This window comes from Desmodus rotundus, chromosome 13 (genome assembly GCF_022682495.2).
Source record: "Desmodus rotundus isolate HL8 chromosome 13, HLdesRot8A.1, whole genome shotgun sequence".
Lineage (NCBI taxonomy): Eukaryota > Metazoa > Chordata > Mammalia > Chiroptera > Phyllostomidae > Desmodus > Desmodus rotundus.
Window position 1 is genome coordinate 32290823 of NC_071399.1, and position 25319 is coordinate 32316141.

Sequence of the window (25319 nt, forward strand, 5' to 3'; positions counted from 1 at the left end):
TTCTGTGGCATGAGTGGAACATGAAGACAAGTAGAAACCACTAAAGAACTGTTACAAGAATATTATGAATAGGTGGCCCTCCTGAAAAAGCATACACTAAAGAAAAGCTTTAAAATCAGTGTATATGTGTATATAAAATAAACTTTCTGAACAGCAAAAAAACAAATAAAGTAGAAACACACACCTACTTCATTTGATTTCACAGTATCCAATGCACCCTCAGGAAATGTTTGTCTTTAGCTGAACTTCCATGGCCCAATTAGACAAAAACCAATTCTATACTAATATGTAATACTTTTTTTTCTAGAGTGATGGAGAATGCTTCCAACGTAGAAGTTAACCATCTATTTGATGAGAAATATGTGCCTCCTTTTCCTCCCCTATACTTACGGTATAGCACACACAAATACTATGCACAAATCTGCTCATTTGAGAACAAAACGTGCTGTGCAACCTATTAAACCTGCCAGTGCTTGGGCTTGCTTTAAAGCCAAATCCAGTTTAAGTGGTAAATTGAACATTTTCTAGGTTATGTTCACCTTTCGCTCCCCTAACTGATGGTATCCTCCACTCCTGGGAAGGCTGGGATCTCCGATTCTGAAAGGTTTCTGTGCCCCAAACTTACCTGTTTCTTCTGGACCCTGAGCGGAACGCTTACTCCTGATGCTTTGACTGGAGTTGCTTTCTCCTGAAGCTGGTGGTGCAAAGATCCCCTACAAGGAGAAAAACCTCAAGTTATGGCAAAGACATTTGAAGTAGGGGAGACAGCATTGCAGGGAGAACTGTGCCTAGGGCTTCAGCTGCTGCAAACTTACTTTCAGTACCGAGGTGGCAGCTGGAACCTCCTGCACAGCTGCCCTGGCGGCTGCTGCTCCTACCCGGAGTGGGCCTGGACGCTGCTCAGTTTGGTGCTCCTGCACTTCCTCCCGGAGGCTCCTCAGCTCTGATTCCAGGGCAGCCACCCTGCAGAAAGACACCACCGTGAGGCAGCAGGACACCAGGGCTAGCAGCAAGGTCAAGGCCAGCAGTGTTCCATCTTTGGAGAATCGGACAGAGGGGCTTTTCTTCTGGGGGAGGATGGAGACACACTCCTTCAGTTTCATTTCTTCTCTTCTCTTAAAACAACAAGAAAGGCGTGACTGCTTCCCTTCTGTGGAGTCATTCATTTCACTCCTTGAACTATGAAGGTTCAGGTCTTTAAAATAAGTGACCACAAGGAATGGATCATTTCCTGTTATCTGTGTTTGTTGATGTCCTACATTGACTACATTGGCCAGCTTGGCTCGTGCCCTCAGGAGAATTCTCCTGAATTTTCTTCTCCCTGCACTGCTGCATCTCTGCCCCTACTGTACAATAGGTCTTCCTGGCATTCACCCTTCTAGTCGATTGCTCAATCAGTCTTCCTCATTTCACTTTCAGTTTTTGTAAGAATTTTAATAGCATCTCAAAACATTTATACACAAACAAATCCATTAAATCTACTGATCTGACAGAACTTTGAGTTTGGATCAGCACACTTGAGAGAACTTCTAAGCCATGCAGGTTTTTAAGGAGCTCCCCCTTTGGCATTATGAAAGAACTGGGTCTGCTTGGGGCCACAGGGCTTTGCACGGAAGGGGAAAATGAACATTAAAGTTCCTGCTGGTGTAATAAAAGTAATTAATGTGAAGGTCAAATAAGCTAAGTGCCCTAGCATTGAACTGTACTCAACTTGAGAGTGATTTATTAACAACCTTCAAGTAGAAGGCTCCTCCTCCAAGGCTCCTCAAAGGAGGCATGGAAGTCCACAGGGGAGTAGTCTCCTTATTATTATCTTAGCAATATAATAGAAAGAATGTGACTAAATTTTGCAAACCTATTTAGATTAGATAGGAGGAGTGTTGTTTACATGCAGGGGAATACATTTTAAAGGGAAACTTAAGTCATCTTATTTTCCTCTGGGACTCACTGCTAGGGAGTCCACTACCCACAGGACAACTTGTTCTGAGGAGGTGTCCCACCTCTCCTGTTCCCACTTCTCGAGCTTCAAGTACCCCTCAGTCTGACACTGTTCTGAGGAACATTGGCCTTGCTTCTAGCTCCAAATGCCTCAGTCCCACCATTAATTGCTCTTTCCCTGAAACACCTGTGTACTAGTCCACATTGGGTTGACTCTGTCCCAATCAAACGTGTGTACAAAATGGCCTGACTCAAACCGGGGTCACTTTAGTTTCAGTTCTCTGCTATTGGACTTGGTGTTGTTGCCAGGACACCACTCTTAAGTTGTCTTGATAGCCAGCTCCTGGACATTCTCTGGTTTCTGGCTGCTTTGCTTCCTGCACCTACATATCCTGTAAGGAACTCACACTACGATAACTGAGTTACTGAGCACTTGCCAAGGCCTGGTGAGGCACAATCCCCTGGGTGCTAGTCCTGTGAAGCATTAGGTCTATCTCAGCTCACATTTCTTCAAAAAGACAGTGACAAACACAATTTAAATAAGGCAAATAAGGACTCCAGAGCCAACAACTCCTGGCTCCACCCTTTACTTTGCTTAAGCAAAATATGTAACCTCTCTGTGATTCAATTTCCTCATCTATTAAATGGGATGATAACTGCCCCTGAGATTTGAGGCTTTCAGAAATGTAGAACAAACTACATTTAAGAGGTTTTCATTTTTCATTCATTTTTACTCATTGCAATTATTCATTACATGAAAAATTTGATTCATTCAGGGGTGTATGACTTTTGGAGTCTCTGGGCCACATTGGAAGAAGAAGAGTTGTCTTGGGCCACACATTAAATACATTGTGACACATAATGCCCCCAAAATCTATGTTTTAAGCAAATTTATGACTTTGTGTTGGGCTGCATTCACAGCCATCCTGGGCTGCATGCAGCCTGCAGGCTGTGGGTTGAACACCCCTGCGTTACATGAAATATTTTTTCATTACAAAGTCCCACAATAGACATCTTTGTGCCCATCTTGTTGTAACATCTGCAAGAGTTTCCCAAGTAAACACCTCCTGAAGAGTAGACACATCTTACCTTTACCAGGTGTCACTGAGTCACCCTCCCATGTGTTCCCATTTCTTCACTGTCTCACTAAGTATGATTTCATCAGACTTACTCATTTTTACCTAATGGGATTGTTATTCTTTTTCTTTGTGTCCACATATTTCACAACCTTTGAAAATGACTTTTAAAAACTTTAAAAATTCTTTAAAATTATTTTAATCATTACCTTGGTCCTCCAAATTAGCTGTTGTCTAATCTTTCAGGTGGAAGTGTCCTATTAGTGAGTGTGCAAACTCTTTTGCATCAGACATCATGTATCACAAGCTGTTTGTCAAAGTCCTTGTTTCCATGTCAATCAGGGTGACACATACTAGATAATGTTCCCGTTAAAAAAAAGAATTAACTTGTGAATTATATTAAAACTTTCTGACTGAAAGTAATTGAAATTCACTCAGGTTATATATATATATATATGTGTGTGTGTTTTAATATTGCCTGAAAACATACAATAGAATTAAAGAATTCAAGGCAGTGCTAGAAATCAATTACTCTCTTCTTTCACTCAGGACACCCACAGACACTGCTTCTTTCTGGGAGCCAACGTTCTTTCATTTCTGAGTGGTCACTCATCTTCATATTCTGTTGTAAAAGTTCTGAAGAGAGAGGGAATCATTAATCACTTTAGAGAATTCTGTCTGCCTTCATTGCTCTGTTGCTCAGAGAACTTCACTGTTGACCATCTCAAGAAAGAGCCACTGACCAGCCCATGTGCAGGCCTTCTAAAACATGTATCCCATCTTGATGAAGCAGTGGCCAACCCTGAACATGGAGAGAGCTAGTGTTTCCTCTACAGGAGACAGCAGGAGGCTTCCCCCAATCCAGACATGGGGAAGCAGTCATTGCCATTTGAATGTCCTCCACAGGGACCACATAATTAAATTTCTCTGAAGACAGGTAGAAAACTAAAGGGCATTCATCTGCTCTTGAATTTCTTATTAGAGGAACAAAAGGAAGTTATTACTCCATAAATTAAGGATCTGTTTCCTGTAGAGGAAATGGTTTGACAGTAATTCAACTGAAATTCTGTGAAAAAAATAGCATGTTTATATTCATTGAATAATACACCAAACCACAAGTTTATTGAGGGAGGAAAAGCTACCATACCTGAGCCACAAACAGTTCTCTGTCAGTATTTCAACACTTTTTACCCACTTCTTTTTCTCAACTGGAATGTTAAACACTCTCCTATAACATACCTATACCAAATTTAGTAAACAAACTGAGATACCATGTTCCTTTGGCCCATCCACTTAGGAGTGGGCAGCTAGGAACATGTGAGGGTTTTGAAAAGAAATTAAGTTATCCAAGGGACTAAACCAAGCATAAAATAAGCTTACTCTTTAAATGCTTCTTTTTTTACAATATTTTTTATTGATTATGCTATTACAGTTTTCCCAATTTTTCCCCCTCTATCCCCCCTCCACCCTGTCCCCCAACCCTCCAGCATTCCCCCCACCCTTAGTCCATGTCCACGTGTTGTACATATAAGTTCTTTGAGTCCTCTGTTTCCTATACCATTCTTTATCTCTCCCCATCTACCTTATTCCTACTAACCATGCTTCTTCTTCCCTGTACCTTTTCCCCCCTATTCCTCCCTTCCCCCTCCCCACTGAAATCCCTACATGTGATCTCCATTTCTCTGATTCTATTCCTGTTCTGGTTGTTTGCTTAGTTTTTGTTTCCACTGTTCTTCTTTTCTTTTAGGTTCATTTATTGATAGTTGTGTTTGTTGTCATTTTACTATTCATATTTTTGATCTTTTTTTCCTTAGATAAGTCCCTTTAACATTTCATATAATAATGGCTTGGTGAAGATGAACTCCTTTAACTTGACCTTATCTAGGAAGCACTTTATCTATCCTTCCATTCTAAATGAAAGCTTTGCTGGATACAGTAATCTTGGATGTAGACCCTTGCCTTTCATGACTTGGAATACTTCTTCCCAGCCCCTTCTTGTCGGCAAGGTTTCTTTTGAGAAATCAGCTGATAGTCTAATGGGAACTCCTCTGTAGGTAACTCTTTCCTTTTCTCTTGCAGCTTTTAAGATTCTCTCCTTGTCTTTAATCTTGGGTATCTTAATGATGACATGCCTTGTTGTGTTCCTCTTTGGGTCTAACTTCCTTGGGACTCTCTGGTCTTCCTGGAAGTCTATTTCCTTTGCCAGATTTGGGAAGTTTTCCTTCATTATTTGCTCAAATAAGTTTTCAGTTTCTTGCTGTTGTTCTTCTGCTTCTGGCACCCCTATGATTTGGATGTTGGAATGTTTCAGGTTGTGCCAGAGGTTTGTAAGATTCTCTTCATTTTTTCAAATTCTTGTTTCTTCATTTTGTTCTGGATGGATGTTTAGTTTTTCCTTCTGTTCCAAATCATTGCTTTGAGTCCTGGTTTCCTTCCCATCACTGTTGGTTCCCTGAACATTCTGCTTTATTTCACTTTCAGTATCCTTCATTTGTTTTTTTCATTTTTCGACCAAGTTCAATCAGATCTGTAAGGATTTTGATTGCCAGGGCTTTAAATTCTCCATCAGATAGGTTGGCAATCTCCTCCACGCTTAGCTCCCTTTCTCAGTCTCTACTCTGTTCTTTCATTTGGGCCATATTTCTTTGTCTTGGAGCAGCTGATAGGTTGTAAGGGGGCAGAACCTTAGGTATTCACCATGGCAGGGCACCCCTATTTGCTGCACTGCAGCGCTGCCTGTCAGTGAGGGGCCAGAGAGGGAACAGTGCGGCTGGCCTTGCTCATCTCTAGCACAATTTTCAATGGACTCTTGGACTCTCCTGTGAGACTGGAAGCTTCTCCTCCCGCAGCAACCCTAGCCATAGTCCACAGTCATCTCTTAAGTCAGCCCCTCCTGCACAGCACCCCCAGCTGGGCAGTCAGCACCGCCCCCCAATGTCCATGAGTCACCACAGTTTTTCTGAGTTGGCCAGCCCGGTCCCACTGTCTTACTGGTCTGGTCGTTCTGGTTGATTTTTTCTTTAATTCCTTGGTGGTTCGAGTTCCATGCAGTTTGATTTCCTGGTAATTTTGGTTGTTTATTGATTTCAGATTGGTTGTTGTCCTCCTTTTGGTTGTGTGAGGAAGCAAAGGGTCTCTATCTATGACTCCATCTTAGCTGGAACTCAAATGCTTGCTTCTTATATTGAAAACCTCACCAATAATAAACTGGCATAATAGTATTATGAAGAATTAGAAGTTTTGGGAAATCTCTCTTACACCCCTTTCTTTGAGGAAAACAGTCTTTCATAAGGATTCAGATCATTCAAGCATGGAGACAAAGCTTTTCTCGATATGCAGACGTACCTGAAAACAGCTCTGGGTAAAAATTGCCTCTAAAATACTCAGACTATAAGCCCTGACTGGGTAGCTCAGTTGGTTAGAGCATTGTCCTGATACGCCAAGGTGGCAGGTTTCATCTCTGGTTAGGGCACATACAAGACACAACCAATGAGTGAATAAATAAGTAGAACAACAAACTAAAGTTTCTCTCTCTCTCTAAAAAAATCAATAAAGTACTCAATATGGAAAAATGTTTGATACAAATAATTTCAGGAAAAAAATCATGCTGTCTTCTGGTAGAAACAGCTATGCAATCATTGGTATCATAGTTATAGTGAAACTCGATTTGGAAAATTAAATGCTAACCACCCTGTATAACTTAACTACAAAATAACCATAGGTTCTTAAAATTAGATGACCCTGGTTATTTCTTACACAAAAAATAATGTCAGTGACTGGCAAGGCTGCTTTATCTTTCTTGACAGTTGTTAAAAAGAGAAATACGTATGCATTTACTAGAGCTTTATTTTTGTCACTGTTCAAAAAAAATGGGAGAGAGAAGATGGCGGCGAGATAGGTGGGAGCGGAGTTAACTTCCCCCTGCACCTGGGTGAAACACGTATCCACTCTACTGAGAAACAAAGCGAACAGCCAAAAGCAGCCCAGCGTTTATGAAGATAGGAGACCAAAAAGTACAGAGGACACTGAGAAAACAGAAGGTAAGGGGATTGCTTCAAGACAAAAAGGTCCCTGGTACCAATGGGGAGACCAGGGCAGCTGCAGCCCCAAGCCCGCCCGTGCGGGGCCTGCCGCAGGACTCCTGGGAGACAGCCGGGTTAAGGGCCCCCTCTGCTGCCAAACAAGGCCTGAGCAATACTGTGAGAGACCCGGTTGCCTGAAGTCGCAGGGAGGGGAATAAGGACGAAGTGGAAATCTCAGGGAGACTGCAGGCGCTAGCCAAGGAGAGTTGAAATTTGGGCTGCATGCTATCCTGACCCAGACAGCACCCTGCCTAGCTGTAGAGGTAGGCTGTGTGAGAGGTCAGGCCCTTCCTTGTATGGAGGGATCCACAGGATCAAGCAGGAGGATTTTTACCAAAAAGAAAAAGACCCTCTGGGGCACTTTGGGGACTTCCCTTGCAGCAACAGCTCCAGTCTGCTCTTCACCCAGCCACTTGCCAGTCTGGGGAGTGTGTACATCAACCGGGGACTGTGAGCACCTCATCTCGGAGGGAGCTGAGACTACAGGAACCATCCAGGGGAGGATGCCCAGTGAATTTGGAGTGTCTGCACCTCATCTTGGAGTGAACTGAGACCACAGGATCCAGGGAGAGTGCGGATCAAGGAAGGCTCTGCACTCACACCCATAGCCCATAGAAGGCCTACCATAAAAAAAGAGTGGGTAGAAACTGGGAACACCAGGATTCCTCCTGGAAGAGGAAACCCACCAACAAAGGAATCACCAACAGATAACAACAGAAGAAGGTGAAGGAGGGAGTGGAAGTCACATTAACTCAACCCAGGACCTATCTGGAGATACAACTAAATAGTGAGAACAAACAACTGAACAAGAGCAAGAGAAAAGCCTCAAAACCTTGTAAACACGGAAGAACCAGCTCCAACACAACCTGCCCACACCTGCACAACAGAAGGCAAGAGGTGGGGGACAGACTGACCCTCAGATAACCAGCTGGTGGGAAAGACCCACCAAAAAGACCCAACAAGAACCAAAAACCAAAGACATACATGGAGCCAACAGAAACCAAAGCCCAAGATCAGTAAGATCAGGAGATCAAAGAGACTGTCCCACTGAATCTCACAGGTATTGTACCACAGAAGTTTACACCAAAAACTCAGGGGGTCAGAACAGAGCAACTTAAGAAGCAGAGGCTAACAGGAAGAATCTCACAAACAATGGGAAGACAAAGAAACAATCCTCAAATGAAAGGAAAGGAGGAAGTCTCAGAAACAATGCTAAATGAAAAAGAGGCAAGTCAACTATCAGATTCTGAGTTCAAGGAATTGGTTATGAGGAAGCTTAATGAGCTCACACAGAATTACCCAAAACTACAGGGAAACTACAATGAACTCACTGCAAACTATATCAACATGAAAAAGGAAATAGAAATTATCAACAAAGGCCAAGAGGAAATGAAGAATACAATTTCTGAACTGAAGAACACAGTAGAAGGAATCAAAAGCAGGCTTGATGAAGCAGAGGACCAGATCAGCGAACTGGAGGACAAGGAGAAAAAAATACCCAGAATGAGCAAGATAAGGAAAAAAGGCTCAGAAAGACTGAAGAGGGGTTAAGGGAAATGCAGGACAACATGAAAGGCAATAATATCCATATAATAGGGATACCAGAAGGAGAAGAGGAAGAGCAAGGGATAGAAAACCTGTTTGAAAAGGAATGTTGGAAAATTTCCCTCATTTGATGAAAGAAAAAGTCACACAAATCCAGGAATCACAGAGACTCCCAATCAAGAGGAACCCAAAGAGGCCCACTGCAAGACACATCATAATTAAAATGGCAAAATTCCAAGACAAAGAAAGTATCTCAGAGGCAGCAAGAGAGAAACAGGAAGTAACATACAAGGGAGCCCCAATAAGGTTAGCAACTGACTTCTCAATGAAAACGCTCCAAGTCAGAAGAGAATGGCAAAAAAATATTCCAAGTGATGAGAACCAGAGGCCTGCAACCAAGGCTACTTTACGTAGCACGGCTCTCAATCAAGATAGAAGGCCAAATAAGGAGTTTCCCAGACAAAGGTCTAAAAGAATATACCTCCACCAAACCAGCTCTGCAAGATATGCTAAAGGGGTTGCTGTAAGAAAATGAAAGACAAGAGAGAAAGAGGGAAGAACACAGGTACAAAGAATCGATAATGAATAAATACCTATCAATAATAACCTTAAACGTAAATGGATTAAATGCTCCAATCAAAAGACATAGAATAGCTGAATGGATAAGAAAGCATGACCCACACATATGCTGCTACAAGAGAGCCACCACAGGGCAGAAGACCTACACAGACTGAAAGTGAAGGGCTGGAAACAAATATTCCAAGCAAATGGACAGGAAAAAAAGGAGGGGTAGCAATACTCATATCAGACAAAATAGACTTCCAAAGAAGGGACATAAAGAGAGACCCAGATGGTCATTTCATAATACTCAAAGGAAGAATCTACCAAGAAGACATAAACATTGTAAATATATATGCTCCCAACATAGGAGCACCAAAATGCATAAAGAAAATCTTGGAGGACTTCTAGAAAGATATTGACAGCAACACAATTATAGTAGGGGATTTTAATACCCCACTGTCAAAGATGGACAGATCTTCCAAACAAAGTATCAACAAAGATATAGTGGCATTGAACAAGGCCTTGGATGAAATGGACTTAACTGATATATATAGAGCCTTTCATCCCAAAGAAGCAAAATACACATTCTTTCCAAATGCACATGGAACATTTTCAAAGATAGTCCACATGATAGGACACAAAACAAGCCTCAACAAATTCAAGAAATTTGAAATCATATCAAGCATTTTCTCTGACCATAAGGGACTGAAACTAGAAACAAACCTCAAGGAAAAAAAACCCAAAACACTCAAAAACATGGAGACTGAATAGCATGCTATTAAACAATGAATGGGTGAAAAATGAGATCAGAGAAGAAATCAAAAAGTTCCTGGAAACAAACGAAAATGAACTCAAAACAACCCAAAACCTATGGGACAGAACAAAGGCAGTCCTGAGAGGGAAGTTTATAGCAATACAGGCCTACCTAAAAAAAATAGAAACAGCTCAAATAAACAACCTAACCACACACCTACAAGAACTCATGGAACAACAACAAAGACAGCCCAGAGCAAGTAGAAGGAAGGAAATAACCAAGATCAGAACAGAGTTAAATGACATAGAGACTAAAAGGATAATTGTAAGGATCAACGAATCCAGGAGCTGGTTCTTTGAAAAGATAAACGAAATCGACAAGCTCTTAAGTAGGCTCATCAAGAAAAAAAGAGAGAGGACCCAAATAAACACAATCAGAAATGAAAGAGGAGAGACTACAACGGATAGCACCAAGATACAAAGGATTCTAAGAAATTACTATGAAGAACTGTATGCCAGAAAATTTGAAAACCTAGATGAAATGGACAAATTTCTAGAAAAATATAACCTTCCAAAACTCAATGAAAAAGAAGCACAAAGCCTGAACAGACCAGTAATGCCTGATGAAATTGAAGCAGTAATCAAAAAGCTTCCGACACACAAAAGCCCTGGACCAGATGATTTCACAGGAGAATTCTACAGAGCATTTAAGGGGCAGCTAACCCACATCCTCCACAGATTATTTCAAAAAATTCAAGAAGAAGGAAGACTCCCTAACTCGTTTTATGAAGCCAGCATCATTCTAATCCAAAAACCATATAAAGACATAACAAAGAAAGAAAACTTCAGGACAATATCACTGATGAACATAGATGCTAAAATCCTCAACAAAATATTGGCAGACTGCATCCAGCAATACATTAAAAAGATCATACACCATGATCAAGTGGGATTCGTCCCAGGTATGCAAGGATGGTACAATATTCGCAAATCAAAAAACATAATACACAACATAAATAAAAGCAAAAACAAAAACCACTTGATCATATCAATAGATGCAGAAAAAGCATTTGATAAGGTACAGCACCCATTTATGATAAAAACCCTCAACAAAGTGGGAAAAGAGGGAGCATTCCTCAACATAATAAATGCCATATATGAGAGACTTACAGCCAATATCACACTCAATGGACAGAAACTTAGAGCTTTCCCACTAAGATCAGGAACAAGACAAGGATGCCCTCTCTCACCACTCCTGTTCAACATAGTACTGGAAATCCTAGCCACAGCAATCAGACAAGAAAAAGAAATAAAAGGCATCCAAATGGGAAAGGAGGAAATGAAACTGTCACTGTTTGCAGATGACATGATAGTGTACATGGATAATCCTATAGACTCCACCAAAAAACTACTCAACCTAATAAATAATTCGGCACAACAGCTGGATACAAAGTCAATACTCAGAAATCAAAGGCATTCCTGTATACCAACAATGAAACTGCTGAAACAGAAATCATGAAAAAAAATCCCATTTGATATAGCAACAAGAAAAATAAAGTACCTAGGAATAAACCTAACCAAGGAGGTAAAAGACCTGTACTCAGAAAACTACACAACAATGAAGAAAGAAATTAAGGAAGACACAAACAAATGGAAGCATGTACCATGCTCATGGATTGGGAGAATTAACATCATCAAAATGGCCATACTACCCAAAGCAATTTATAGATTCAATGCAATCCCTATGAGAGTTCCCATGACATATTTCACCGATATAGAACAAACATTTCAGAAATGTATTTGGAACCATAAACGACCCTGAATAGCTGCAGCAATTTTGACAAAAAAGAACAAAGCAGGAGGGATCACAATACCTGATATCAAACTGTATTACAAGGCCACTGTAATCAAAACAGCCTGGTACTGGCATAAAAACAGGCACATAGACCAATGGAACAGAACAGAGAGCCCAGAAATAAACCCAAGTCTCTATGGTCAATTAATATTTGACAAAGGAGGCAGGAGCATAAAATGGAGCAAAAATAGTCTCTTCAACAAATGGTGTTGGGAGATCTGGACACCTACGTGCAAAAAAATGAAAGTTGATCACCAAGTTACACCATACACAAAAATAAACTCAAGATGGATAAAGAGTTAAATATAAGTTGTAACACTATAAAAGTCCTAGGGGAAATCATTGGCGAGAAGATCTCAGACATTCCACGCAGCAACATCCTCACAGGCACGTCCCCTAAAGCAAGGGAAATAAAGGAAAGAATAAACATATGGGATCTCATCAAAATAAAAAGCTTCTGCACAGCTAAAGGAAACAGCATTAAAATACAAAGAGAACCAACAGTATGGGAAAACATATTTGCCAATGATACCTCAGACAAGGGCCTGATCTCCAAAATATATAAAGAACTCACACGACTGCACCCCAGGAAGACAAACAACCCAATTAAAAAATGGGCAAAGGACTTGAACAGACACTTCTCCAAGGAAGACATACAGAGTGCCCAGAGACATATGAAAAGATGCTCAGCATCACTAGCCATCAGAGAGATGCAAATTAAAACCACAATGAGGTACCATCTCACACCGGTTAGAGTGGTGAACATAAAGAAATCAACAAACAAATGTTGGAGAGGATGTGGAGAAAAGGGAACCCTAGAGCAGTGTTGGTGGGAATGCAGACTGGTGAGGCCACTGTGGAAAACGGTATGGAATTTCCTCAGAAAACTAAAAATGCAACTGCCCTTTGACCCAGCAATTCCGCTGCTGGGATTATACCCTAAGAACCCTGAAAAACCCATCCAAAAGAACCTATGCACCCCAATGTTCATGGCAGCACAATTTACAATAGCCAAGTACTGGAAGCAACCTAAGTGCCCATCAGCATATAAGTGGATCAAAAAATTATGGTACATTTACACAATGGAATTCTACGCAGCAGAGAGAAAGAAGGAGCTTATACCCTTTGCAATGGCATGGATGGAACTGGAGAGCATTATGCTAAGTGAAATAAGCCAGGTGGTGAGGGACAAATACCATATGATCTCACCTTTAACTGGAACATAATCAACAAAAGAGAAAAGCAAAGAAAATATAACCAGAGACATTGAAATTAAGAAGATTGTAACAATAGCCATAGGGGATTGGGGAGGGGATAGTGGGGAGAGGGGTCTATAGGGGCTACTATAGAGGACACAGGGACAAGATCGAGGGGGGAGGGGGGAGGGGGGGGAGGGAGGTGGGACTGGCTGGGGTGGGGTGGAGGGAGTAGGAGAGAATGCAGACAATTGTAACTGAATAAAAATTAAATAAATAAATTTTAAAAAATGAACTTTGGTAAGAACTTCATTTTCTTTCATGACTATGCTGTTTTCAAATTTAATGCTCTTGAATGCTAGTGTTTACTTAAGTGTGTTTTTAAGAAATGACTGTGCAGTCAATACAATTCCAATTAGAGTTCAATCTAGTGTGTCATTCCTTACTTTTATAATACTTACATAATAATATTTTCATTAGTATTAAGATGGATATGTGTCAGTCGATGCGATCATCTACGTATTCCATAAACATGAATGAACTTTTCCAATTTATATACACAGAAATACAGAATACACATTGACAAACAAGGACACTCAAATAATACCTGGTCAGATTCGATCCCCTCAAAAACATTGGGAAAAATGATAAAGTAATTCTACCCATGAAGGAAATATTACTTATGAAATTCTCTCTACCTTTAAAAATTAATAAAGCTGAGTTTTCAAACATTTTTAATGATTTATTTAAAACTTGGTTTATTGAATGTGAGCAGTGAAATGATGGAGGTTAAGAGTGTGGACTCTGAAGTCAGACACGTCTATACATCTAATTTTGTGCCACCACCTTAATATATTATTTCCTGCCCCAAATCTAGAAACTGATTTTGTTTCAATATCCGACTCTGTGTGATGCTGACCAACTGCACACTTCAATCCTGTTCACTGTGATGCAGTCCTGGTGACCCCATCCACATAGCCACATAGCTGAGAGTAAACACATGGGAGGTTTTAAACAGTCAAATATCGTTATTTTTCCTTTTTGAAAGAGGGGACTGAGTTCATTATGGGTCCACACAGAAAAGACAGACCCATTAAATACATGTCCACATAATAGCACTTTTAATTATGTTGTTTTCTTAACTTTCCCAATACTACTAGAAGAAGATTCCTTTCTTCTTGTTCTGTCACATATCTACATATAACAACCTAGAACTGTGCTGGATGTCAACCAACTGCTGTGATGCCCAGGCTGCCAGTCTGAGGGTAGGAGAGTAAGAAACCTGGGTCTTTAATGCCACTATTGTGCTGTTGACTTAACTCTTCATGTTCCCTTATTTGAGAACGTCTTATATTAAGACTTTTTCCTTGCTCTTTAAGCCAATTTGACATAACATTAGATGTTAATGCACCCAAAGACACCCTAATTCTGTTAGCTTGAGAATATCTATATTCCTACAACTAAAAAACTTGTACCCAACAGTTATGTTCTTTCAGAATTTTTTCCATATGTCCACATTTTAATAACTACATTGTAAAAAGAAAAGGTCAGAATTCATTGCTAGAAAAAGGAATTCATTCATTTCAAAAGCCTTATTTTCAGTTGTACAAAGTTTTTTTTTATATATATAACTTCAGTTACTTAGTAGTGTTAGGAATCTTAAAACAACATCTTTAAAAGATGTATTTAATGGATCTGTTTTTTTCTATTTGGACCCAGAATAAATTCACTACCCTCTTTCAAAAAGAAAAAAAAAAAAAGGAAATCAGAATTGTGGGTTTCCTTGTAAGGAGGGAATCACCTCAAACAAACAAACAAACAAACAAAAAAAAAACAGGGAAGTCTAGGATATTCTGAGAAAAAATGCAACATAAATGCATTTTACTTCTCCCTCCTACCAACTTTTTAAGTTATCTCTCTTTCCCAAGCCAAACTGCAGGGAGCGTAAAAGCTAGATGTTAGTGAGATCTTGGGTTCTAATTGGCCTGAGACAGAGAAAAATTATGTGAGGTTTTGTTTTCCCCAAAGTAATAATTTACAGTATTATATCTGAGACTGGAGTCTCAGTGCATCCTGGAATAAATGGGTAAGTAAGGGCACTTACCATAAACCCCATGTGGTTTTGCAAAGTTTCCTCCACCTCTGAGAGCACACAAAGGAACTAGATGGGTAGAGTTCCTCCTCAGGTCCTTCAGACTAGGGAAATGTAAGGGGAAGAGGGGAAGGAAATGTCTCCCTGAATGCCTCATCAGCATACTGCAAGTTTCCTGGCAGGTACAAAGCCAGTATACTGAGTTAGATTCAACTTGATTTCCCACCAGTTGGACAACAATGTACCAGTTCAGTGGTAAAGAAAACTAATGAGACATTTAGGAGAAATAAGCCATCACAGAAAGAAAGAAAATGCAGAAATGCCCATACACATACACAAAACAGAGGTTGCAGAGACAACTTGAATTTTAAAAATAGAAGGTTAAATTGGAGGAAATTTTTTAGGAACTAAAAAAGATCCTCATAGTTTTCCAATTAGACAGTTGAATGTATGAATTGAAGGAAAAGATGGTCACTTTTGAGCTCTGAATTACTGGCCTGAAGGCTCAAGTGGGAATAAAATCTCAAAACACAAGAATGTAGATTTAACATGCAAAAAATAGGAGATGTAAGGAAGGGAAAGGGATAGATTAAAGAGACAATGATTTAAAAACTTGTAGAAAAAAAATTCCAAACCTTTTTTTAATTTATGAAAGACCTGACACTGCACCAAGTGCTTCACCAAGTAGAAACTCAGAAAAATAGGCCCAAGCAAGTTCTCATGAAATTCCTGAACATAGTAAAATGTGTGGGATATGTAAAAAAAAATCCAAACTTGTGAAATGCATTTAAAACTGTTTTTATGAAGAGTATGACAGTTTTGATTGCATATCTCAGAAAAGAAAAATGAAAAACAAAGAGCTAAGCATATAGTTCACAAAGTCCTAAAAGTTAAATTAAGCATAAATATAAAAGAAATATAAATGAAAGAAATTAAGAAAATAGACAAAAAGCAAACATACAATGGAGAGAATAAAGATATTTGATTTTTTGAAATAAATAAAGTGAATAATTTTTAGGAAAAGACAAAGAAAAAAAAAGTACAAATTTTCACAAACAAATGAAAAACAGGACCTTTCTAGAGCTATTACAGATGCTAAAAAGACAGTAAGAGGATACTATGAATATATTTTTGAAGTAATAATATGGGGAAGTTGGAGTTTACATAAATGTTTTTGTGTGTACAATAAACAGTGAAATAAAGCAGGAAAAGCAACTGCCAGACAAAGAATTTTTACCATTAACTTCTTGAATAATGTTCTAGGTGCTACAGATTAAAAAGAGAAAGAAAAGAAAAGAAAAAAACCCTGAAAACTTCTGCTAATGGAGCTTACATTCTATTGTGCAAGATTATTCATTTCAAACTACTTCAAATTTTATTTGATAGATTTACTCAGAATAGTTCATTTTCAATTTCTTTTGTAGCTATGACTATCTTTTTCTTTACATTGTATACTGTGAATTCTCACTTTATTTCATAAAAGGTTAAAACTTATTTGTTACTGTTGTCTAAGTTATCAACAGATGATCTTATCTTTATGATTTTTGTCATTGTAACTGAGTTTGCCTTGTTCTTTATTTAACTTTGCTAGTTTAATGTTTAAACATTCATTTCTTATTTGATAGCAATATGGGCTATTAAATTTTCTATGAGCATTGCTTAGTGAAATTCAATCATATTTGACATGTAATGTTTTTAATATCATTATTTTCAAGAAAATCTGATAATTAGGTTTGGATATCTACTTTGACTCAAAAGTGATTTTAAGGGCTATTTGTTAATTTGCTTTAATTTCCAGGTATTTTTCCATTTTTCTTACTAATTTCTAATTTGTTGTATTGCATTTTTAACTATCTCTTACTATCTCTATTGATGAAATTTAATTATACATTTCGTGGATTAATAATATTGTCATTGTGTGAATATATTACAGGTACTTGAAAAGAAGGTACATCCTTACTAATTTTATTATTTAAATCTGCAATGTTCTTATTTTTTTGTTGTTTATATGCTCTGTCACAGATGAATGGAGATGGAATAAAGTCTCCTACAACCAATTTTTTTTTCTGTGTTATTTCCAGTTGTTTATTCCGTGGTTTTAGCTTTAAGATTTTTGATGCTATTTCATTTAACATTATATTATTTAGTATAAAGACATTCCAAAAAGATAGGAAAATAATGACTTATGTCAATTAAAAAGAATTTTTTTCAAATGTATAAGGATCACTACAAAATTTAATGAACATTACCCATTCAAAAATATAGAGTGTTTTATAGGCTTCCATAATGGACAGTTTCTGAAGATTTTGAGAAGAAACCTTCTGGTGGGTTTGCAATGTGACTTTGTAGCTCTTCCTATCAAACGGTTTCTCTATTTCTTTGCCCACTGAATCTGAACTGACTTTGTGAGTTTCTTTGACCAGTAAAATATGGCAGATGTGACCTAGTTTCAGCTTGCACTCCCTTGGACTGCATCCCTGAGACTACCATATAAGAAAGTCTGTGTAGCCTACTGGGGGAGGAGAGGACAAGTGGAAAACCACCCAAGTGCCCCAGCCAAGATCCAGCATCTACTGCCAGACATGTGAGTAAGGTCATCTAAACCTTCCAGTTCATAATGGCTGCCAGAGGCATGCAGCCACATGAATTAAGTGAGGTGGGACTTTCAGAAGAATCACTCAGAAAACCCACAGAATCACAAAAATAATAAATCATCACTGCTATAAGACACAAAATTAGGGTGGTTTGTTACTTAGGAACAGATAACTTACATATCACGTTCATGGATTATAATTTAATAAACAAAAATATTTACAAAATTTCATCAAAGAATAGTTACTTGAAAATGTAAAAACAGATTCACAGATAAAATTTAAATTGAGGCATGCAAAACTGAAGTTACAAACAACCTAGAAAGGGATCAAAAGGAAAACAATTTATACTGAAACAGCAAAGGTAATACTCATTAAAATTATAGTAGTGGAAACAAAGCTATAGTCAAAATACAATGATGTTCAAAAGAATCAAATGTTCATCTGAAGAAATTAGAAAAGGAATAAAATAAGCCAAAATAATGCAGAAAATGAAAACTGATAAAGATAACATTGATGACTGTTAATTTTGTATTATTAGTTAGGATGTGAGCAAAGGACACATTTTCAAAACTGTAAAATAATAAAGTTTTTACAAACAATTTGGCAATACCTAGTAACAGTGAAAACACACCTACTCATCTCAACAATCTTACTGTTAAGGATCTATTCCTTGGGAGAAAAGAATAGAAAAGAACATAATTTCTCACATAAGATTAAATTCCACTAAGTTTACTCCTCTATTGCAAATCAGTGACTTCTCTTCTTGTGTTTTCCTTGCCACTCAAAGTATAAATCTAAGGACTTTATTGTTTGCAAATTGTTTTATCACCAAGTATTATTGCTTAGCAGAAATATAACGTTACACAAAAATTTTTAAAGCTATATTAGATCATTGTGACAATCATAAAACATGCCTGGTGTTAGTAAGAATTCATCAGTTGGGCTCATTGTTAATTACTTCTGAATTTATTGCATTTAAAAAGAACTTGCTGATTTTTTTTATTCCTCTTAAATATAAGCCTCTTTGTTTTACTGTTGGTGTAAAAAAAAAAGAGAGGGGGATATCCAGAATTTTAACCAAAAGAATAACTATCTCACAGCTACAGCTGTTGACATATTTCAAAATGAATAATGAGTTTCTAATAGTTTCAAAAATCAAATACAATACAGACTAATGTTGATGTTTCAACACTCAGCAAAGGCAATCATGAGGCAGAGCCAAATTCATGTGAAATTTTCATTATCATTTATCAACTCAGATGTATTTGTAATAATTAACCAAAGGTAGCAAGTAATATCAAATAATACATAAATTGTACTTTGCCAGAGACTATTAAAGTCCTTGCCATTTCAAAACAATACTCTTGGGGAGGAAGATGGCGGCGAGATAGGTGGGAGCAGAGTCCACTTCCCCTGGGCATCAGTGAAACGCCTAGCTGATCTGAGGAGCAGAGCGAACAGCCAATGGTATTCTAGCATATATGAAGATCAGAGACCAAAGATAGAGGACATTGAAAGATCAGACGGTAAGAAGAGTGCTTAAGGACAATAAGGTCCCTGGGACCAGCTTGGGCACCAGGGCGGCTGAAGCCCCTGGCCAGGGCAGTAGGGTCTGCTGCAGGATTCTTGGGAGAGAGCCAGGCTGGGCTGTATGAGAGGCCAGATGCTTGTTTGAACCAGGGGGGCTTCAATAGGAGGAATTTCTTGAAAAGAAAAAGAGAAAATAGAGGCACTCAGAGGCTAGTTAGAGAACTCTCCGCAGCAGCCATGGCCTCTTGTGCCCCTACCCACTCAGACCCTGGAGTGTGAACGTGGGATAAGCAGCCCCAGCACACACCTGAAGCCCTGTTGGCACTACCCAGATCAACTGACTGGGCGCCCACACCTGAAACCCCAGGAGGGCGCGCACACCAATCAGAGGCCTGGGTGCCCACAACTGAAACCCCGGATGGGCACGCACCCTGATCAGCCTATTGGCTGTTTGAACGCGCAGTCCCAAAACCGGTGATCTGTGTGCACTCAGATCAGCGGCCCGACTGTGTAGGCACACAGGCCCAAAGCGCCTGGGTAGGCGCTCACCTGGATCACCGGCCTGGGCGCCCATTCCTGAAACCCCGAGTGGGTGCCCACACCTCAAACCTCAGGTGGGTGCGCACCCCGATCAGCAGCTCGGCTGCCCGGCACACAGGCCCAAAGACGGGGATAGCTACGCAACCCGATCAACAGCCTGGCTGTCCTCGGGTGACCACACCTGAAGCACCAGTTCTGAACAACTCCCACCTAGCCCCTGCACACAGAGCCCTGCAGGGCCTACTCGCTCTCCAGGAGGAAGGCAGAACACCCAGAAGAGGGGAGCTGCAGGGCTAGGGGAGACTGCAGTCCCTGGAAAGATTTGACCCAGTAGGGGGCTGAACTACCCTGAAGGAGCACTGAGAGCCCCCAGCATCTAAGACAGCAAAGAGCAAGAAGGTAGAGTGTGAGTTGCCCCTAATTGGTGCAACTCAAGGACAACACAACTGGTGGACTAAAGGCCTAGCAGGGAGCAGAAGGACCCTGAGGAACTTGACAGGAGGCTGGACAACAGCGAAGAGTGTGGCTCAGGAAGGGAGAAAAGTGAAACCAATCCCTCCGACCACCCCCTCCCGTTTCACAGACAGGAAGACCAGCAGAACTAACTTGACCGGTTTAAAGCCATCAGAAGACATTTTTATCCCCTCCTTTCCCTCTAAATTCTTTCTTCTTTTCTGTCCTTCTTTTTTTTTTTTAGTCCTTCTTCCTTCTATCCTTTACTTTTTTATTCCTTTTTCCTACCTTTCTCATTTATTTTTTTATTTTAATTTTTGTTATAATGTCTTCTTATCTTTCCTCCAATCTTTTTTCATTCCTTCTTCCTTCCTTTCTTCCTTCCATTCCTTTTCTATTCGTTTTTCCTTCCTTCCCTTCTCCTTTTTTTTTTCTTCTTTCTCCTTTTCCCACAGGTGAGACAATAAAATCAGGAGCTCTGAAAAGACCAGAGTTAGACCCTGTTAGACCCATAAACATCAGCTCAAACCAGTGAGCACAGGAGATGAAGGAGACGGCACCACTGAATCCCAGTGGCATCCTGCCATAGAAGTTCATACCATAAACCCAGGGAGTCAGAACAGATCAATTTAAGAAGCAGAGGCTAACAGGAAGAATCTCACAAACAATGGGAAGACAAAGAAACAATCCTCAAATGAAAGGAAAGGAGGAAGTCTCAGAAACAATGCTAAATGAAAAAGAGGCAAGTCAACTATCAGATTCTGAGTTCAAGGAATTGGTTATGAGGAAGCTTAATGAGCTCACACAGAATTACCCAAAACTACAGGGAAACTACAATGAACTCACTGCAAACTATATCAACATGAAAAAGGAAATAGAAATTATCAACAAAGGCCAAGAGGAAATGAAGAATACAATTTCTGAACTGAAGAACACAGTAGAAGGAATCAAAAGCAGGCTTGATGAAGCAGAGGACCAGATCAGCGAACTGGAGGACAAGGAGAAAAAAATACCCAGAATGAGCAAGATAAGGAAAAAAGGCTCAGAAAGACTGAAGAGGGGTTAAGGGAAATGCAGGACAACATGAAAGGCAATAATATCCATATAATAGGGATACCAGAAGGAGAAGAGGAAGAGCAAGGGATAGAAAACCTGTTTGAAAAGGAATGTTGGAAAATTTCCCTCATTTGATGAAAGAAAAAGTCACACAAATCCAGGAATCACAGAGACTCCCAATCAAGAGGAACCCAAAGAGGCCCACTGCAAGACACATCATAATTAAAATGGCAAAATTCCAAGACAAAGAAAGTATCTCAGAGGCAGCAAGAGAGAAACAGGAAGTAACATACAAGGGAGCCCCAATAAGGTTAGGAACTGACTTCTCAATGAAAACGCTCCAAGTCAGAAGGGAATGGCAAAAAAATATTCCAAGTGATGAGAAACAGAGGCCTGCAACCAAGGCTACTTCACCCAGCAAGGCTCTCAATCAAGATAGAAGACCAAATAAAGAGCTTCCCAGATAAAAGAAGACTAAAAGAATACACTTCCAACAAACCATCTCTGCAAGAGATGCTAAAGGGACTGCTTTAAGAAAAGGAACGAAAAGAGAAAGAGAGAGGAACACAGGTATGAAAAAAATGGCAAAGAATAACTACCTATCAATAATAACCTTAAGCATAAATGTATTAAATGCTCCAATCAAAAGACATAGAATAGCTGAATGGAAAAGAAAACATGACCCACACATATGCTGCCTCCAACAGACCCACCTTAGGACAAAGACCTAAACAGACTGAAAGTGAAGGGCTGGAAACAAATTTTACAAGCAAACAGAGAGGAAAAGAAAAGGAGGGGTAGCAATACTCATATCAGACAAAATAGACTTCAAAACAAGGGCCAAAAAGAGAGACCCAGAAGATCACTTTATAATACTTAAAGGAAGAATCTACCAAGAAGATATCAACATTGTAAATATATATGCACCCAACATAGGAGCACCCAAATACATAAAGAAAATCTTGGAGGACTTCAAGAAAGACATTGGCAGCAACACAATTATAGTAGGGGACTTTAATACCCTACTATCAAAATTGGACAGATTTTCCAAACAAAATATCAACAAAGATATTGTGTCACTTAATAATACCCTAGATGAAATGGACATAACTGATACATATAGAGCTATCCCAAAGAAGCACAATACACATTCTTTTCAAGTGTGCATGGAACATTTTCAAAGATAAACCACATGATAGGACACAAACCAAGCCTCAACAAATTCAAGAAAATTGAAATTATATATCGCATTTTCTCTGACCACAGGGACTGAAACTAGAAACCAACCCCAAAGGAAAAAAACTCAAAACACTCAAAATCATGGAGACTGAATAACATGCTGTTAAACAATGAGTGGGTCAAGAACGAGATTAGGGAAGAAATCAAAAAGTTTATGGAAACAAATGAATGTGAACTCACAACAACCCAAAACCTATGGGAAACAGCAAAGGCAGTCCTGAGAGGGAAGTTCATAGCAATACAGGCCTACCTTAAAAAGATAGAAACATTTCAAACAAAAAACCTAACCCTACACCTTCAAGAATTTTAGGAACAACAACAAAGACAGCCCAGAGCAAGCAGAAGGAAGGAAATAACCAAGATCAGAGCAGAGTTAAATGACATAGAGACTAAAAGCACAATTCTAAGGATCAATGAATCCAGGAGCTGATTCTTTGAAAAGATAAACAAAATCCACAAGCCTTTAAGCAGGCTCATCAAGAAAAAAAGAGAGAGGATCCAAATAAACACAATTAGAAATGAAAGAGGAGAGATTACAACTGATACCACAGAAATACAAAGGATTGTAAGAAATTACTACGAAGCACTGTATGCCAAGAAATTTGCAAACCTAGGTGAAATGGACACATTTCTAGAAAAATATAATCTTCCAAAACCGAATGAAGAAGAAGCAGAAAACCTGAACAGACAAATAACAGCAGACGAAATTGAAACAGTAATCAAAAAACCCAACACAAAAAAGTCCTGGACCAGAAGGTTTCACAGGAGAGCTCTACAAAGCATTTAAGGAAGAGCTAACCCCTATCCTTCAAAGATTTTTCCAAAAATTCCAAACTGATGGAAGACTCCCAAACTCTTTTTATGAAGCCAGCATCATCCTAATCCCAAAACCAGATAAAGACACAACGAAGAAAGAAAACTTCAGGCCAATAGTGCTGATGTACATAGATGCTAAAATTCTCAACAAAATATTGGCAAACTGCATCCAGCAATACATTAAATAGATCATACACCATGATCAAGTGGGATTCATCCCAGGGATGCAAGGATGGTACAATATTCGCAAATCAATAAACATAATACATCACATCAACAACAGCAAAGACAAAAATCACATAATCATATCAATAGATGCGGAGAAAGCATTTGTAAGGTACAGCACCCATTTCTGATAAAAGCACTCAGCAAAGTGGGAATAGAGGGAGCATTCCTCAACATAATAAAGGCCATATATGAGAGACCTATAGCCAACATCAGACTCAATGGAAAAAAAACTTAGAGCTTTCCCACTAAGATCAGGAACAAGACAAGGATGCCCTCTCTCACCACTCCTATTCAACATAGTATTGGAAGTCCTAGCCACAGCAATCAGACAAGAAAAAGAAATAAAAGGCATCCAAATTGGAAAGGAGGAAATGAAACTGTCACTGTTTGCAGATGACATGATAGTGTACATGGAAAATCCTATAGACTCCACCAAAAAACTACTCGACCTAATAAATGAATTTGGCAAAACAGCTGGATACAAAGTCAATACTCAGAAATCAAAGACATTCTTGTACACCATCAACAAAACTGCAGAAACAGAATTCAGGAAAAGAATCCCATTTGATATAGCAACAAGAAAAATAAAGTACCTAGGAATAAACCTAACCAAGGAGGTAAAAGTCCTGTACTCGGAAAACTACACAACATTGAAGAAAGAAATTAAGGAAGACACAAACAAATGGAAGCATGTACCATGCTCATGGATTGGAAGAATTAACATCATCAAAATGGCCATACTACCCAAAGCAATCTATAGATTCAATGCAATCCCTGTGAGAGTTCCCATGACATATTTCACAGATATAGAACAAACATTTCAGAAATTTATATGGAACCATAAACGACCCCGAATAGCTGCAGCAATTTTGAGGAAGAAGAACAAATCAGGAGGGATCACAATACCTGATATCAAACAGTATTACAAGGCCACTGTAATCAAAACAGCCTGGTACTGGAATAAAAACAGGCACCTAGACCAATGGAACAGAACAGAGAGCCCAGAAATAAACTCAAGTCTTTACAGTCAATTAATATTTGACAAAGGAGGCAGGAGCATAAAATGGATCATAAACTGCCTCTTCAACAAATGGTGTTGGGAGATCTGGACACCTACGTGCAAAAAAATGAAAGTTGATCACCAACTTATGCCATACACAAAAATAAAGTCAAGATGGATAAAAGACTTAAATATAAGTTGTGACACCATAAAAGTCCTAGAGGAAAACATTCGCAGAAAAATCTCAGACATTTCACGCAGCAACATCCTCACAGACATGTCCCCTAAAACAAGGAAGGAATAAAGGAATACATAAAGGAAAGAATAAACATATGGGATCTCATCAAAATAAAAAGGTTCTGCACAGCTAAAGAAAATGGCATTAAAATAAAAAGAAAACCAACAGTATGGGAAAACATATTTGCCAATGATACCTCAGACAAGGGCCTGATCTCCCAAATATATAAAGAACTCACATGACTGCACCCCAGGAAGACAAACAACCCAATTAAAAAATGGGCAAAGGACTTGAACAGACACTTCTCCAAGGAAGACATACAGAGTGCCCAGAGACGTATGAAAAGATGCTCAGCATCACTAGCCATCAGAGAGATGCAAATTAAAACCACAATGAGGTACCATCTCACACTAGTCAGAGTGGCCGACATAAACACATCAACATTAAAATGTTGGAGAGGATGTGGAGAAAAGGGCACTGTTGGTGGGAATGCAGACTGGTGCGGCCACTGTGGAAAACAGTATGGA

At 39.2% G+C, this 25319-nt stretch overlaps 1 protein-coding gene across 1 annotated transcript in view; it reads right to left on the reverse strand.

The window, feature by feature from the left end:
- Positions 1-1354, reverse strand: part of TNFSF13B (TNF superfamily member 13b) — a 46168-nt gene extending 44814 nt beyond the window's left edge. Inside the window, exons 1-2 of the mRNA XM_024578977.3 lie at positions 816-1354; positions 626-713 (exon numbers count right to left, since the gene is read on the reverse strand). Coding sequence (XP_024434745.1) covers positions 626-713; positions 816-1166 — 439 coding nt within the window. The 5' untranslated portion in view covers positions 1167-1354. The remainder of the gene's footprint in view (positions 1-625; positions 714-815) is intronic.
- Between the last annotated feature and the right edge of the window lie 23965 nt (positions 1355-25319).